This window comes from Gopherus evgoodei, chromosome 10, assembly GCF_007399415.2.
Source record: "Gopherus evgoodei ecotype Sinaloan lineage chromosome 10, rGopEvg1_v1.p, whole genome shotgun sequence".
In the NCBI taxonomy this organism is placed as follows: Eukaryota; Metazoa; Chordata; order Testudines; family Testudinidae; genus Gopherus; species Gopherus evgoodei.
Window position 1 is genome coordinate 81,634,940 of NC_044331.1, and position 18,033 is coordinate 81,652,972.

General features: G+C 42.0%; 1 protein-coding gene across 1 annotated transcript; it reads left to right on the plus strand.

Moving 5' to 3' along the window:
- Positions 1–33: 33 nt before the first annotated feature.
- Positions 34–16,792, plus strand: CIAO3 (cytosolic iron-sulfur assembly component 3). Its single transcript, XM_030578547.1, has 11 exons — positions 34–181; positions 2,404–2,499; positions 6,177–6,320; positions 6,710–6,842; positions 7,250–7,384; positions 7,812–7,930; positions 9,431–9,560; positions 10,035–10,107; positions 13,333–13,470; positions 14,668–14,825; positions 16,284–16,792. Exons 1-11 carry the CDS (start codon positions 116–118, stop codon positions 16,520–16,522), a joined length of 1,431 nt encoding a protein of 476 aa, XP_030434407.1. The 5' UTR covers positions 34–115; the 3' UTR covers positions 16,523–16,792.
- The last annotated feature ends 1,241 nt before the right edge of the window (positions 16,793–18,033 follow it).

Consider the following 18,033-nt stretch of genomic DNA (forward strand, 5'->3'; position numbering starts at 1 on the left):
TCCGTCCGCCACGGTTTCCGGCAGCGTGGGGACGCTTTTTACGGCAGCGTGGCGTCTCGCTGTTACTTCCCCACGCCGTCGCTACTGGTGCTTGCTTTCCGGCAGCGTAGCCGGAATGGCGTCTCACTTCAGCGGGGCGCTGCGGCTGGCTGACCTGGATGATTATATCGGGCCCTCGCAGGTGGGTGCGGGGGCGAGCGGCGTAGGGGGGAGCGCGCTGGTTGGCTGCCTGCCAAGGGGCGCGAGGGCGGGGGAGGCTCCGCACGGCACGGGGGTGCCTGGAGGGGGGCGAGGCAGTTGAGGGGTCCCCCGGGGGCCGGGGATAGGGGTTGCCCAGGGGATTTGGGGTCCCGGCCGGAGTGTCCTCCCGGGGATGAGGGATCGAGGGTCCCCCACTGGGGCCGGGGGTATAATGGGGGATTGGGGGGTCCCCTGGAGGCTGGGGGGTTGCCCAGGGCATTGGGGATCCCCCACTGGGGATGGGGATAATAGGAGATTGGGGGGTCCCCCTGGGGATGGGGTTGGCTGGGTGGGTCCCCCTGGGGGGATAATAGGTGATTGGTGGTCCCCCTGGGAATGAGGAGTTGCCTAGGTGATTGGGGGGTCCACTGGGGGGATAATAGGTGATTGGGAGTTGGGGGGGGTGGCTCTGCAGAGTGGGGGAGTGGAGGGGGTTGAATGGTGGTGTCCTCTCTTCTCAGTTCCTGCGCCTGTCAGGTGAACGCTTGGGTAGATCCCTAAGGGAGCCCTTGGGGCAGGGCCTCTGTCCCTTCTCCCTGCTCCCAGCCCATGCCAGGGTCCCCTGGGCTGGGTATCCCCAGGTAGGGGGAATTCTAGGGGCTTCCCTGGCCTGGTGGCCACTGGGTCTTCACCTTGCCTTGCCCTGCCCTTCAACTCCACTCCAAACAGGTGGTGCCCATGCTGACTGCTCATGGTTGGCCTCACATAGGTTGTTTTCTGGTAGATTTAAAATAAGCTTTCTGCTTCAATGGGCTGTGGATGCCCGTGTGTCTCTCCTTTTCTGATCTGAGCGCCTAGGGTGGAAGGGGCTATTGACCTGCACGGTTATTACATTTCTCCTCTAACATGCCCAGAAAAGGGATTGTTTCCTTTACTGCTGAAGTGCAGCCACCTCTGGAATAGAGCATGGAGGCTGAGTAACAGTTTGTAACACCACCACACAACCAGTGGAAACATTCTCATATTGAAAAAGCTGCTTCTGCACTTCTAGGACAGCTGGAAAACAAATTGAGATGAAAATCTTCCAAGAATTTTTTTTTAAATTCTTACAAGGGCTCCTGTAATATTACCCTTAAAGTGTAAATTATGGACTACAATAGAATATCATTTTGTAAATAGTATCGTCCAAACAGATGGAACAGATAAAAGGAGAGCTGATATAGGAGAGCTGAAAAGACGTCAGTCAGCATCCAGCACAAAGTAGTTGCAGTATGGAGGGAATGGAAAGTGGCAGGAACAGAGGTGAGCTTTGTTGTCATTTGGAAATCAGAGCAAATAGGAAAGCAAGACAGGAGAGAGTTGCTAACAGAGCAGCACAAGTGAGGAGAGGACATAGGAGCCCGGGGCTAGAAGTGGGGAGTAAGTCCATGGATAGGTTTGATTGATTTAAATTCAATGAGCATAACTGGGGCATCAGAGTGATTTTTGTCCTCCCTGCAATAGGAGCATTCTGAACCCTGCTAAATTCAGAGCAGAGATTTTTAGAAGCAGGATTTACAGTAATCAAGTTGGAAAATGGATTTTGGTAAAGTAAGGATGATTTAAGGTCAGGATGAATTCTGGCAAGGCTGCTAGCCAGACTTCTAGACAAGGGAGGTGTGGGTGCACAAACAATGCAAATCGTGTAAAGTATAAAAACATCCTCAGGACTTCAGTCACTGAACTCTAAGACACTAAACGGAAACAGTCCATATAAAGTCATCTGCTTGCCCTCAACATCAAATGAAATTTCATTGGTGATAGCCACATGTTGAATGTAATGACCACGCCTCCTATTTACTAAAACTCACAATCAAGAATGCCTGATCGCCCTTAGAGATTCTGGAAAGGACAGAACTTTGCAGTCATCTCTTTTCAGCAAGACCTCTTTAAATCTGAGTGTGTCACACTGGCAGCAAAATTGTTCTGTAGTTTTGGTTATGATGTTGGAAAAGTGTTCATTCTGTAAAAATGGGGTAAGCAGATTTTGTATGTTTGATTTTTGCTTGTCTCCTTGGTGGTTACAGGAATTGTAAGATTGCACATTAAACAAAGAATCCAGTGCAGCTTAAACCAGAGATAAGAATTTTACACTCTATCCAGTTTCAATCAGTCTTTTCCTCTCCTGCATCTTTCATATTTAAAGGTTCCTCTCCTTAATTTTTTACTTTATTTCTGTTTTAGGATTGTGTTAAGCCAATAAAAGTTGAAAAGAAATCTGGAAAAACAGCAGCCAAGATCCGAATTGAAGATGATGGGAGCTATTTTCAAATCAATCAGGTAAGAATATTTTCCCCTTGTAACCATTGTGTAGAAAATCCACAAATTACCTTATTATTCTGCATAAGTACGTTACAACTATTAAATATATGATATCCAATGATTGCAAACGTGATGACAATGTAGATCACTCAGTCTGAGATGATACCTGTTGTCACTGTTACTCATTTGAAAGAGTGGGAGTGGGTACTCAATTAAAATAGATGTGACTCGCTGCTGGTAATTTATTTTATTTTTCGTTCTGATTCTTTAAAAGATATTTGTAAAGTGGCTTGTCGTGTAATGGCATAGCCTTTGGAACTAGCTGATGATAGAATCAGGGAGAGGAGTGGCACTATATGTGAAAGAAAATGTAGATTCAAATGAAGGAAAAATCCTAAACGAATCCACATGTTCCATAGAATCTCTATGGATAGAAATTTCATGCTCTAATAAAAATATAACATTAGGGATCTATTATCGACCACCTGACCAGGACAGTAATAGTGATGATGAAATGCTAAGGGAAATTAGAGATGCTATCAAAATTAAGAACCAAATAATAGTGGGGGATTTCAATTATCCCTATATTGACTGGGAACATTTCACTTCAGGACGAAATGCGGAGATAGAATTTCTCGATACTTTAAATGACTGCTTCATGAAGCAGCTGGTTCTGGAACCCACAAGGGGAGAGGCAACTCTAGATTTAATCCTAAGTGGAGCGCAGGAGCTGGTCCAAGAGGTAACTATAGCAGGACCACTTGGAAATAGTGACCATAATACAATAGCATTCAACATCCCTGTGGGGAGAAGAACACCTCAACTGCCCAACACTGTGGCATTTAATTTCAAAAGAGGGAACTGTACAAAAATGAGGGGGTTAGTTAAACAAAAATTAAAAGGTACAGTGACTAAAGTGAAATCCCTGCAAGTTGCATGGGGCCCTTTTTAAAGACACCGTAATAGAGGCCCAACTTCAATGTATACTCCAAATTAAGAAACACAGTAAAAGAACTAAAAAAGAGCCACCGTGGCTTAACAACCATGTAAAAGAAGCAGTGAGAGAGAAAAAGACTTCCTTTAAAAAGTAGAAGTCAAATCCTACTGAGGCAAATAGAAAGGAGCACAAACACTGCCAGCTTAAGTGCAAGAGTGTAATAAGAAAAGCCAAAGAGGAGTTTGAAGAACAGCTAGCCAAAAACTCCAAAGGTGGTAATAAAATGTTTTTTAAGTACACCAGAAACAGGAAGCCTGCTAAACAACCAGTGGGGTCCCTTGACGATTGAAATACAAAAGAAGCGCTTAAAGATGATAAAGTCATTGCGGAGTAACTAAATGGACTCTTTGCTTCAGTCTTCACGGCTGAGGATGTTAGGGAGATTCCCCAACCTGAGCCGGCTTTTGTAGGTGACAAATCTGAGGAACTGTCACAGATTGACGTGTCACTAGAGGAGGGGGTTTGGAATTAATTGATAAACTTAACATTAACAAGTCACTGCGACCAGATGGCATTCACCCAAGAATTCTGAAAGAACTCAAATGTGAAGTTGCGGAACTATTAACTGAGGTTTGTAACCTGTCCTTTAAATCAGCTTTGGTACCCAATGACTGGAAGTTAGCTAATGTAACGCCAATATTTAAAAAGGGCTCTAGAGGTGATCCCGCCAGTTACAGACCGGTAAGTCTAACGTCAGTACCGGGCAAATTAGTCGAAACAATAGTTAAGAGTAAAATTGTCAGACACATAGAAAAACATAAACTGCTGAGCAATAGTCAACATGGTTTCTGTAAAGGGAAATCGTGTCTTACTAATCTATTAGAGTTCTTTGAACGGGTCAACAAACATGTGGACAAGGGTGATCCAGTGGACATAGCGTACTTAGATTTCCGAAAAGCCTTTGACAAGGTCCCGCACCAAAGGCTCTTACGTAAATTAAGCTGTCATGGGATAAAAGGGAAGGTTCTTTCATGGATTGAGAACTGGTTAAAAGACAGGGAACAAAGGATAGGAATTAATGGTAAATTCTCAGAATGGAGAGGGGTAACTCGTGGTGTTCCCCAAGGGTCAGTCCTAGGACCAATCCTATTCAATTTATTCATAAATGATCTGGAGAAAGGGGTAAACAGTGAGATGGCAACGTTTGCAGATGATACTAAACTACTCAAGATAGTTAAGACCAAAGCAGATTGTGAAGAACTTCAAAAAGATCTCACAAAACTAAGTGATTGGGCAACAAAATGGCAAATGAAATTTAATGTGGATAAAAGTAAAATAATGCACATTGGAAAAAATAACCCCAACTATACATACAGTATGATGGGGACTAATTTAGCTATAACAAGTCAGGAAAAAGATCTTGGCGTCATCGTGGATATTTCTCTGAAGATGTCCACACAGTGCGCAGAGGCGGTCAAAAAAGCAAACAGGATGTTAGGAATCATTAAAAAGGGGATAGAGAATAAGACTGAGAATGTATTATTGCCCTTATATAAATCCATGGTACGCCCACATCTTGAATACTGTGTACAGATGTGGTCTCCTCACCTCAAAAAAGATATTCTAGCACTAGGAAAGGTTCAGAAAAGGGCAACTAAAATGATTAGGGGGTTGGAGAGGGTCCCGTATGAGGAAAGATTAAAGAGGCTAGGCCTCTTCAGCTTGGAAAAGAGGAGACTAAGGGGGGATATTATAAAGGTATATAAAATCATGAGTGATGTGGAGAAAGTGGATTAGGAAAAGTTATTTACTTATTCCCATAATACAAAAACTAGGGGTCACCAAATGAAATGAATAGGTAGCAGGTTTAAAACAAATAAAAGGAAGTTGTTCTTCACGCAGCGCACAGTCAACTTGTGGAACTCCTTACCTGAGGAGGTTGTGAAGGCTGGGACTATAACAATGTTTAAAAGGGAACTGGATAAATTCATGGTGGCTAAGTCCATAAATGGCTATTAGCCAGGAAGGGTAAAGAATGGTCTCCCTAGCCTCTGTTCATCAGAGGATGGGGATGGATGACAGGAGAGAGATCACTTGATCGTTGCCTGTTAGCTTCACTCCCTCTGGGGTACCTGGCATTGGCCACTGTCGGTGGACTGATACTGGGCTAGGTGGACATTTGGTCTGACCCAGTACGGACGTTCTTATGTTCTTATTATGTAAAACCAACAGAGTTGTGATGAACTATTTTCATGGTTGCAGAAGTAGAATGACAGCAATTTGGAGGTTAAGTGAGCTGGGAACATTGCAGAAATGATGTTCTCCGCTTCAGGGGTTAGGGTGTACTTCCTACACAAACTTGGGATGCTGTTCTTTCAAGAGAGCTTGATGTCTGTGTTGAGTTGAAGATGGAGGCTGCTGCATTACTGGTGTCTGTTAAGGAAGGTGCACAGAGGTATGATTGTGCCCTAGAGCAACCACCATTTAGTGGGTGAAAGCAGCGTTTGCCATGAGATTAAGGCTATCAGTACCCTGCTGCTCAGGCTATGATTCTGGTTTCTGACTTTCGGTTTGGTCTGACTGAAGAGTGATGCTGAGTGATGGGCCCCCCAAAAACAAAGTCGTTTGAAAACTGACTTAGTTCAAACGTTTTGGCAAAATTCTCTTAGTACCATGTAGCAGGTTTGTCTTTGATATGTTCTGCATATGGATCTCTGATTCCTATGGCTCGGACTGGCTCTAATCTGTTTCTTTCTAGGATGGAGGAGCACAAAAGCTTGAAAAGGCTAAAATTACCCTGAATGATTGTTTAGCTTGTAGTGGCTGCATCACATCCGCAGAAAGCGTGTTAATCACTCAGCAGAGCCATGAAGAGCTCTGCAAAGTGTTAAGTTCCAATAAGGTAGGTGATACTCAACTAATGCAGTAGCCAGCAGGTAGGCTCAAGAATTTGAAAACCATACTGTTTGATTGCTGAAGCATAGGTAAAATAATGTGTAAGAAGATCATCTGTATCCTGATAGTCTTCAAGAACCAAAAGGTATTGTAGGACATCCACAACACAACATATTTATCTGTTCCTCTGAATTGTCAGATTAAGTTTGTGAAAGGATCATAATATGTCATACAGTAATCTCTTGATTTGGAAGTGCAACATCTTCCCCCACTGGATCATACTTTAAAAAGAAAACATTGCAACCACGGACAAGTATCTTCTAAATTACTAACATATCAAAGATGCTATATCTTAACTGTTCAGGAAATGATAATATTCCACTTCTTGTTTTTCAGACTGCAGCTCCTAATCAACAGAAGCTAGTTGTAGTTTCCGTTTCACCACAATCCAGAGCATCACTAGCTGCAAGATTTAAGATGACGCCTCTAGAAACAGCAAAGAAATTGACAGCATTCTTAAAAAATTTAGGCAAGCTTGTTACCTTTTGGTAATCGCAGACGAAATTTTTGGGTATAGCTTAGTAACATTCCAAGTGCAACTTCTGTTTATCTGTAGAAGTTGTATGAATAAACTTCCAAGTGCCTGTTTCAAAAATCATAACGTGAATGGGAATTCAGACCTCTGTTACTTTGATGACATATTAAACTCAATGTGAGGGAAGGGATCCTAAAACACTCCATCATCAATTCATTTTTCTCATCCAGTTTTTCTATTTGCCTGTCTTATTATGTACTAGGAAACTGTTCTGTTTCCAGTTACAGCAGTCTATAAATATGTAACAATACAGGTTTTAACCTATCTGGGCTGGATTTTTGTGTTGTAGTTTGTGGCATTTGTCAGATTTTTGGTGGCTTTAACACCTCTATGCTATCTAGGTGTGCACTATGTGTTTGATACAACTTTCTCAAGAAACTTCAGCTTGTTGGAGAGCCAACGAGAGTTTGTACGACGCTTTCAAAGGCAAACTGAAGATAAAAAGGCTTTGCCCATGCTGGCCTCTGCCTGTCCAGGTATATTGTAATATAGTTAAATGGCTATAGAAGTGGTCAGATAATGTGGCAGACTAACTGCACACTAGAGAAGTGTAGTAAACAGCTGAAAAAGTTAATGGCTAAAACCATGTGTACATGAGACTTGCTCTTGGTGCTATGTGCTGTGAAAATATTGTAAATGTCTTCAATGGTCTTATAAAGAAAGACACTTGTTCCTGAATATGATTACATGAACTGTGGAAGTTCTTACCCATAGTGGTACAGATGTTTAAGTGCACTGTTACTTTGCAAAGCTAGTCTTGTCCCAGAATCCAGTTGGTAAGAACTATTCTTATACTGTGTGCCGAAGAGAGGCTGAAAATGATTGTTATTGGCTGGCAATAAGGCTGATTCAGAAGCCACTGAAAGTCTGTGCATTGATTAATTATACTTCATCTTTTCGCAGGTTGGATCTGCTATGCGGAGAAAACTCATGGAAGTTTTGTTATTCCTTACATTAGTACCACTAAGTCCCCACAGCAGGTTATGGGCTCCTTGATCAAGGGTCACTTTGCAAAACAGCAGGTAAGGCTTTGCATAGACCATGCTTAACAGGAAACTGTAGAAATTAGATCTTGAGCTGTGTTTAAAACATTGTTAAAGACAATGTATTAAATAGGATTGATTTACAGATATGAAAATCTTGTAGATCACTAGCAAATCAGCCTATCATCTCACTTTAATTTCATGAGGAGCTTCAGCTCTCTGAGCTAAGAGGTGAAAACAGTATCTAAAAATTGATCTATCAGGGATCAATTTTCGCATCTCATCTAGATGCGATAAATCGATCCCTGAACCAGTGCCCATACTCCACCTCGGCAGGAGGAGTAAGTGGAGTTGACGGAGGAGCCGCAGCAGTTGACTCGGCACCGTGAGAATGGCCAGGTAAGTGGAACTAAGATACTTCAACTTCAGCTACATGAATAGCATAGCTGAAGTTGTGTATCTTAGATTGATCCCCCTCCCAATGTAGACCAGCCCTTAGTTGGAGAGAGAATGTTAAAATCAGACTCATGCCACCAGGTCTCTCTTTTGCCTCCCTTCTGATACTGGGTCTTAGACCCCCTCTTTAGCTGCCCAGCTCTTTTCCTGCAAGTGCCTATTGGGAGCAGAGTTTCAGGTTTGGATTGAAAAGGTCAGTTAAAACCTCTGTCCGTTCTTCAACAAATCCAGAAGAATTGGATTTGTCACATCCCTTCTACCATTCTATTTGCTTTTCTGGTGGGTTTTTTTCCTATCTAAAAGCAAACTACTACCATGATCTTATACAGAGCTTGAATTCATGTTTACATGCAGATAGTCTCTTGCTAAAAAATTATGTGCTTTTCCCCAGCTTGATGATTTTATTTCAGTTTGATTTTATTCTGTTCTATTGTTGTTGCCTCTGGAATTCCTCCAATTGTCACTTTGATGTCTAAAGACTGTTGTCACTCTTATAGCCAAATGTTGAGTCCACCAAGAAACTTGAGCATTACTACTGCCATGTTTTGATAATCCATTAATGAATATTGGTTTTAACACTTTTGTTGAATAAACTCGGACATCTGGCAACTACTCAGAGCATTTGACACGAGATACTGAAACAATGGCCTTGATTCAACAACTTGTTTCCTTGGTCCCTGGGAGCTTCTTGGATTGTGATGAACTTCACCTAATTTCCTGGAGTAGTTGGTGCAGAATATAAATTGTCATGGGTCTGAGTCTGGCCTGGGGCAATGGATATGAAACACAGCTGACTACTCATGTAATTACGGGCTCTTAACTGACTAAATCTGCCAGGATCGTCTGGCTTAATAGAGGAAACAAGCAAAACAAAAAGCTATTAAAGCGTGCTACAGAGATAGGTACTCTATTATTCTTTCCTGCACAGTTGGGAAGGAATAGAAAGTATTAATTCAGGTACTGAAAATTGTTAGCAGCAAAGGAGATTTCTAGCAGCACAATTGGATTTTAGCTGCTACACTCCTATCTGTGCCTTCATTAAATTAATAGCAGTTAGTGCAACTGTACAAATTTTTTTTGCAGCATTTTTCACCTGACCAGACCTACCATGTGACAGTAATGCCCTGTTATGACAAAAAACTAGAAGCTTCAAGACCAGACTTCTTCAGCCAAGAGTACCAAACTCGTGAGGTTGACTGTGTAATTACTACGGGTAAGGGAACCAGAGGTGCTCCATTGGTTCTTATGATATAAGGTAGTAGCTGCTGATCCTAAAAGAATGCTCTGCTCTGAAATGCCATGTAGACTATGCTATCTAGCTTCACCTCACTTGTCCTCTGATCCACAGATACGTACTAGACTAGAGTGCTTTGTAAAATATGCTTTCATGACCTCTTATCTGTTCTGTCAGTAATTTTGCATTTTAACACTTGGTTTTCTAGGACATTAGCCAATGAAAACTTGTCTACTTGGAATGTGTTTTTGCATTCACCTTTGAGCCTTCTGGGTTCAGACTGTTTTCCTGCAAAGCCTCTCCAATTGTCACACAATAGAAGTGAAAAAAGTTAAGAAATAGTCACTAGGGGCCAGTTGGCATTAATTACATTTGTGGAATTTAGGCTTTCATACTGGTGAACATTTTTCTTTACCCTAGAAGAGAACACTTACACCGGTGTTTCTGTTTCAGGAGAAGTTCTACGATTGTTAGAACAAAAGGGAGTCTCTCTGTCAGATGTGGACACGGCTCCTTTGGATACCATGTAAGAACAAATGATCTCCCTTAAACGTTTACTGAAATACTCTCACAGCCGGGTTCTACAGCAGAATTTGCCCCTTCCACAAGTGATTTAACACTACAGAAGTTGCAGATATTTGCATCTTTTGTACATCTTACTCAGATTTTTGCTGTTGTCTTATGGATCTTGAATCTGTTAAAAACAATAGTGCATCATCAACTGCTCTGTGCAATCTGCAAGATCAGGTTAGTAAGCATTTTAAGAGACTCTGAAGTCAACTGTCTGCTGTAGACTTATTTTCATAGCCCAACCGTTAAGAGTTGTTTTTCTCTAAAGCAGCAGAAGTGGATGAATTCACTTAGTAAGATTGTTAGTGACATAATTGTTCTGCACTTTTCTGTCCAATCTTTATTACTTCATGTAGCTAACATTCACAGTGTATCTGTTTTTAGAGACATTACACCAAGCACAAATTTAGAAACGAATGAGCAAATGGAAAAATGAAATAGTTTAGAATGGAGAATATAATATGATGATACAGAAATTTACAGGTCTGCTATGTTTAGTTTTTTAGTACTGTATGTATTCCAGTGCTAAAGAACAAATGAGAAAATATCAAAGTAATTTCAGCTAGTCTTTAGGCATTCTCTTATTCAATAAAAGCATATTGAACATGTGTAAAGCAGATGAGGCTGTTTAATTGCTTTAACTGAAAAGTAACTTGGCTGAATGCCAACTGCATGGAAAGCTAAGTGACTGCAAGAATTTGGAGGATTTAGAAATCAGATGTTTTATTCATCTAAATTGGCATTAGCTGCAGTATTCCATAGCACATTAAACTAAAAGGATGTGTTTTCATCAGTGTATGGAAAGTGCTACAAATTCAGTATTTCCCTAGAAGCTATAAGAGAAGAAAATAGATGTACATGGCCCAGTAGGCTAGTGTACAATTTTTGCCTCATGGTTAGAGCATGTGTCAGTATAATAATGCTTGCATCTGTAACTTTCACTCCATGCATCTGAAGAAGTGAGGTTTTTTGCCCCAAATAAATCTGTTAGTCTTTAGGGTGCCACTGGACCCCTTGTTGTTTTTATCATTAACATTTCCATAGCAGCAAACAAAATCTCTAACTCTTTGATAAAATCTTTGGCTAACATATTAAAAGTGCTTGTTTAATGTTATGTCTCATGTTTAGTGATGATAATGCTCCTCTCTAACCTTCTGCGATCCTTACCCTACTCAGTAAATTGACTGGTCATAAACAGCACGTATTCCACAGAATTTGGAGGATTAACATAAGCAGTCAAATGGCTGTTGTTCCATTTATTCCTTTGGCATGTGGAAAAGGCCACTAAGAGGTTATTAAATTTGGCAGCAAGAATGATACAAGTGCCAAAAATCCTTGTGCTTTTGCTGGTATTACTGCTTGCTTTAGCCAGCGATGGGGCTTACTGTCAGACTCCTTTTCACAGAGCAGCAGTACGTGAGGCTGGACACACTGAAACATTTATTAATGAATCACAGTTCCTGTAAACAAGAGTTGAGTTAAAAATAGCCTCTGCCTGATTACAGGGTGAAATATTGTCTTTCACAATTCTAAGGCTGCGATTTTTATCTGCAAGTGGCAACATCTTAGATCTGACTGAAATCCCAGGTGTTTTCCCTTGTGCAGCTGTGAGCAGCAGAATGCAAGTGTCACTCTCTGATGAAAAAAGAACAAGGAGTACTTGTGGTGATACAGACTGACACAGCTACCACTCTGGAAACTGTTTGAGTGGGTAAAAACACCTAAACATCTCCTGATTATCCTCTTATAACAAAAGCCATTGTTGTGAGTTGCTATTCTCAAGAAGCATTACAGCAGCCTTCCAGATAGACAGCAGTGCCTTGTCAGATTACTGGGATTGTTTGAGGTGTTTGACCCTTGGCTTTTCTTGGCATTCTTTAGGCCATACAAACACAAGTGTTCCCCTTTAGCTCGCAGGCTTCTAGGAAAGAGTGAGCTAAAGTTCAAGAGGTTTGGCCTTTGTTGTTTTGGGTTTCCTAGAAGTTCTGTGGTTAAGGGTATGGAAACCAGCTGGCCAGGATTGATAACTGAGGCCATTTCCCCTCCCAGCTATCCCAGTTGTACTGGAACATCTGCTGTGTAAATGCTTTTGGGCTAAGTCCCGATTCCTGGGTCTGAAGTGAATTCATTGAGGCTGTTCTATTGGCATTTCCCCGTTATTGGAGAGAAGTGCATGAGTAGCAAAATGACTTTCAATTAAAAACAAAATTCAGCAGTAGGGTTGCTGGTTATTCTGCAGGGTGGGTTTAACATTCATCAATGGCATTATCAAAACCAATAGCCTGGATCCTCCAGAAATGGAAATCATAGAATATCAGGGTTGGAAGGGACCATCTAGTCCAACCCCGTGCTCAAAGCAGGGCCAATCCCCAGACAGATTTTTGCCCCAGATCCCTAAGTGGCCCCCTCAAGGCTTGAACTCTCAACTCTGGGTTTAGCAGGGTAATGCTCAAACCACTGAGCCATCCCTTCCCTCCCCATGAATGAGCTATGAAGTGGAAGACCTGTTTAAATGCGCAGGTGTGATCGGTGCTCTCAAAATTCCTAAGGTAGACATGTTTGAAGGCAGTTTCTATTGGATGGGCTCTCCAAGACTGTACGGTCATGTAAAGTTAAACCCTGCAACCAGTCTCTTTTTTTTAAATTGGAAACTTCAGTTTAACCATTATAGAAGCAGAAAAGTAACAAGTCTGAGCAAAATTCCTTAATGTTCAAATAGACACTTGTAGTGGGGATTAACAAAGATGTTAGAGTTTAAGGCTTAAACACTCTGATAACAGTGACACAGTGAAAGTTACTGGGAGATGGTATGTTTGACTTGGAACAAATTTTCCTTTTTAAAAGTTTTAAAAGTTGGATCAAGCCCGTACCTGACAGTGTAGGGTTAAATTTACATAGCCCTGAAATTATCACGAGTCAATACCAGGCAGTTCATAGCTATTGGATGGGAAGTTGGTCTCAAGGAACTAAATTACAGCTGGCTACCTGTTACTTCCAAATTCCTTCTTGTGCATGGTGAAGTAATTCTGTTTCAAGAGGAGAAAAGGGCTTTTTTACTAGTGGTCTGAAACTACTTCAGTGTCGCTGAAATCGGTTTCTCAGTGCCAATGGATGTAGCACTGGGTAGCCTATTTTATAAGCAGGTGCAAAAGGGGCCTTCTTTTTCTTCCCTTTTCCCTAGGTTTAGCAGCGTTTCCGAAGAGGAGCTCCTTGGCCATTCTGGTGGCGGTTCTGGTGGCTATTTGGAACACATATACAAGTATGCAGCAAAAGAACTGTTTGGGATTCAAGTGGATGAAGTTCAATACAAACCTTTAAAGTAAGGAATTGAAACTATGTTGCAGCGTGTTGTATTTCACTGCAGTTCTGTTTATACTCATCTCCTGCCGGTAATCAAAGAGCAATCTTCAGTGTTAAACATTTTACAGCAAGCCATGGCAATTGGCTCCCTACTCCCAGCAGTCTGTGCAGCCTTTTCCCCTGGGGCCTTCTTGACCCCTTCCCCATCACCCACATAGTGTTCTGCAGTGTAGATTTCCCCACTCTTAAGCTAAAGAAAACATTTAGAGCAACCTGGCAGCTGACGCTCTCACAGAAATGAGGGAGCTCTTCACCTGTCATCAGACACTAAAATAGATGTGTTGGGATTTTAATGCCTCCTCCCTAATTGTGTTAATTAGTGGTTAGATTAGAAGACTAGGTGTCAGGACTCCTGGGTTGTATTTCCAACTTTGCCACTCAGTTGCTGAGAGACCTTGAGCAAGTCACTTAAATCTCTCTCTGCCTCACTTTAAAATGAAACTCCTGCCTGCCTCCCAGGTGTGTATATAATGTATCATTTGTAGGGCCCTATAGAAGTACATACTAACATGGGAATTTTGATGTCCAGACACTGATGCTCTTCAGCAGATCACAGCCTAACAGCAAGGTGGTCATCTAGGGTGTGTGAACCTGAGGGTTGCTAAGAGGAATCCATGCACAAGTTGTTCTCATATTTCCCAGCTGCCATGTGCAGTGCATGGCTGTTTGGCCAGGGAGCAGCACAGCTGGCCTGATTTGAGCTGCGGAGTGTGCCAATTGTCTGACTGAGCGAGACTGGAGAGAATTCAGAGCTCGACATTAAGAAGTGTACAAGCATCCATTTGGGGGAAATGGTTTCCATAGCACACTGTGTGTTTCTCATTTTCTTGCCTTATAACTGTTCTGTTTCTACTAAAGACACCAATAATTGATGTTGACCAGCGTGACATCTGCATTATGTGGACATAAAAATGTTCATCTTTACACACTTTTCCTTTTGTATTTGAGGTAGAATTGGGGTTTAGGTCCCTAATTTAACTAGATTTATGGAGGATAGTTTCTTCCCCAAGAACACTTGTCCTCTGCTGCCTCAAAGGACAGTTTCTTTATTTGAATAATCTTCTGCGTAAAACTTACGCTTGCTCTCTAGTATTCAGTCAAGTGCCAAATAGAGAATTAATGTAGACAAGTGATTTTGCCTGATTTTATTCCCTAGAAACAAGGATTTCCAGGAAGTGACACTGGAAAAGGACGGCACAGTCCTGCTGCAGTTTGCCTTGGCTTATGGATTTCGAAACCTACAGAACTTAGTGCAAAAACTGAAACGAGGAAAATCACCGTATCACTATGTTGAAGTCATGGCTTGCCCATCAGGTAGGGCTACGCAGGGGCTTCTGCTGGTAGGTCAGGCTTTGCTGCAAGCTTCTTAGGGTTTCTGAAGTTCCGAGAGCTGGATTGAAGCCTTCTTGTGTGTCTGAAAGCTACAGGCTGTGTGCTTAGTGTTTTGTGAAGTCAGGTGTGCTGGTTTTGTTTAAGTGTAGCAGTCAACAATTCTTTAGCAATTAATTACTTTATAGTCATGATTGAAACTGTGCATGTCAAAACTGGGTGCAATTCTTAATTAACCATTCAGCTTTTAAAAACCTCCTCACTGCCCTGCCCCAGCATTGTAAACCCAAGTGCTCCCAAAGCCATGCAGAAGTGAAAGTTCTGCTTTTCAGCTAGCTTAGAGACAGAGGGTGCTCCATTCCAATGAGCTAGAAACAGTTTGCCCACTTCTCTCAATCTTTCTCCCTTCAACTCGGTCAGTGATGTTCAATTACCTTCTCTGCCTTCACGATGCACGACTCCTTCCATTTGGCTGATGGGAGGTAGAGCTATATTCTCAGCTCAAGAGTCACACTGTCCCCTTGAGAGGACTGCAGGGTGTGAGAAATAGGAGGAGTAACTTGTAGAAAAAATTCTTAAGACTTCTTAGAAAGTGTTAAATAGATTCCCTTACCTTTGTGGTGTAGCGAGTGCTGCTGCCTCTTCTGGTTGGATACGTAGGCAATTGAATTTAGCCAGCCAGCTACATTAGGAAAACGCTATCCCTCTGGGGTAAATGAGTCCAAAGCAACCACTGGCTCTGACTAGCCATTCTTCACCCTCTCTGGGCCTCAGTTGCTCCTCTAGGGTCCATATAATCTTTACCTAGTAGCAGTGTTCCCCAGCACTGAAGAATTGGTTGCATGGTCCAAACTCGGCATTATGCAGCTGACTCGGACAGCTCTGGTTTCAGGCACACTGCTCCCCCTCATTTGCAGTGCCAGGACCCCTCCCAGCTGCTTTCTTCAGTCATCCAACACTCTTGCAAACTCCCCCTCCTAGTCCTCTGTTTATGGAGAGGGCAGGACTGTCCATCTCCTTCCTTCAGTTGAGACTCAAAGGCTGTTTCTGCCTTGCTCTAAACATGGTCCTTTTCCAGGCTGTCTGAAGGAGTGACACAAGTTCCTGCTCCCTTCCCAACTTCCCCTCCCTCTCCCTCTCTCTCTCTCTGAAGAACAGGAAGTCCTAGTTTCCTGTTCTTTTATCAGCATGCATTGCTGTCCATTCTGAACTAGGACTGGGCCACAGCCGACCAATAGGCTCCTTTATAGGGCTTGTGGGTCCCACTACGTTACGGTATTTGATTTCATTCCCCACTTATCTGTGTTTTTCATTGATGAAGTCTTATGTTGCTACTGTCAGTTGCAGACTGAGGTAATTGGTTTGTATTAATTGCTTTAATTACTCTTAAAGTTTTATTAAAGCATTTCCACACCCACACTCATGTTCTCGTGTTGCACCTAGGCTGTTTAAACGGAGGTGGTCAGATCAGAGCAGAAGGTGAATCCAGCAAGGATTTACTTCAGCAAGTTGAGAAGTTGTATGAATCTGTTAAGACTGAAATTCCAGAGAGGAACCGCACGGTAAAAGAACTGTATGAACAGTGGCTAGGTGGTACAAACTCAGAAAAAGCTGGAACAACGTTGCACACGGCGTACCATGCAGTGGAGAAAATGAACACTGGATTTAATATCAAATGGTGAAGATGTATAATGCACTTGTATTTCTACAGGGACTGTAAATCTGTGAGACCAAGAGGTACATTTACTTGGTGCCCTGTTAAGTCAGCTGTCATTTTAAAGTCCTCAGAATCCAGCATGTGCACTGAAATTCTAGGATACCATGACTGGAAGAACACACTTTATACACAGAAAATGTCCTGCAGCTAAAAGATAATGTGTATACACCCTGGTACTGCTAATGAGTTCCTATAGCTTCTAAGGCTATTTAAATAAAAACAGATGCTGACTTGGGATGTGAAATCTCTCTTTAAAAGAGGCAGTCTATATTAGCCACCACACCACCTTTATGGCCCCAACCCTGCATTCCTTTTCACACCCCCAGTCACACTGGAGTCAGTCAATGCATTTAAGGTACACAGAGAATCCAGGGCTGACTCGGGTCAACTGTGACATTATTTGGTTGTTCTTGATAAGTCAAAATTTTACTAGTCCTGTACCTGAACAACACATCTGTTATATTTTCACAGCATGAAGTTTTAGGGCTGTGACTCTTAGGACATCATGTTCCAGTTAAAGTTGGGTTAATTGGCCCCTGGTACTTCATTTCCTGCTCCTGGAGTCTAGCTGTGACATCTTTTTCTATATTTCAAGTAAGCTGAAGGTTTCATAGGCATGGATGGAAGCAGCTTAAAAGAGAGAGTGTAAAGTTTAAAACTTGTATTACCTGCTGAACTCTGATCTGAATGAATGGGCAGAAAAACTTGTCATTGGTTTTTTCATGTAAATAGTCTACAGCTGCCTCTGTGAATTAATATCTCAGTAGCAGAGTTCTAGTGGATGCTACCTGACACTCAGATGAAGCAAGTGATCTTCAGACAGTGCGTTCCACAGCAGGGTTAAACAGGCGCCTCTTTTAGTTTCTGAATGACACACAGTACTCAGCATAATTGTGCCTGAATGGTGCCTCTGGCTGCTACTGTAATACAAATATTCAGACCAGAATATTAAGCCTGTGAGAACAGAGAATTGAGGGCAGTAATTTACCAGGAGGAATATCATGGTAGTGAGTATAAAGTCTCTTCATGTTTAACACAAAGCACCAACACATCTTAAGCAAAACTATGTGCTGATCTTGCTTATGTGCATTCTGAGAACTCTCCATGTTAAACAGGGTAAAGACCTTTTTATTTCATTTGAGCTCACTGTGAATTTCTAATTTCCTACTAAATTTCTTTACTTAGTATGGGCTAAGAATTCTTTGACCCTCACTTAACAATGGATTAAGGAATACTGTCAGATTTGAAAAATTAATACTTCCAGGGACTGTACCTACCACTCTTTGTGGGTTTACAATCACATATTCCCATATTTAAAAATGCTTCTTCCCCAGCCTGCTGGGTGTGAGACCCATAGAGCAAAAGGAAGGTAACCGACTCTAGAGGAAAGTGCTGTGAAGTGCACACAATGTAGAAATTCTCTTCCAGTGAATCATTTTACATATTACTTTCACCCATAATATACATGACTTTAAG

What these genes read in the sequence shown, in the direction of transcription:
- CIAO3 (XM_030578547.1), top strand. Translation starts at nt 116, where the DNA reads ATGGCGTCTCACTTCAGCGGGGCGCTGCGGCTGGCTGACCTGGATGAT. An exon ending in ATTATATCGGGCCCTCGCAG is followed by an intron (nt 182 to 2,403) that starts GTGGGTGCGGGG and finishes TTTCTGTTTTAG; the next exon opens with GATTGTGTTAAGCCAATAAA. An exon ending in AGTCATGGCTTGCCCATCAG is followed by an intron (nt 14,826 to 16,283) that starts GTAGGGCTACGC and finishes TGTTGCACCTAG; the next exon opens with GCTGTTTAAACGGAGGTGGT.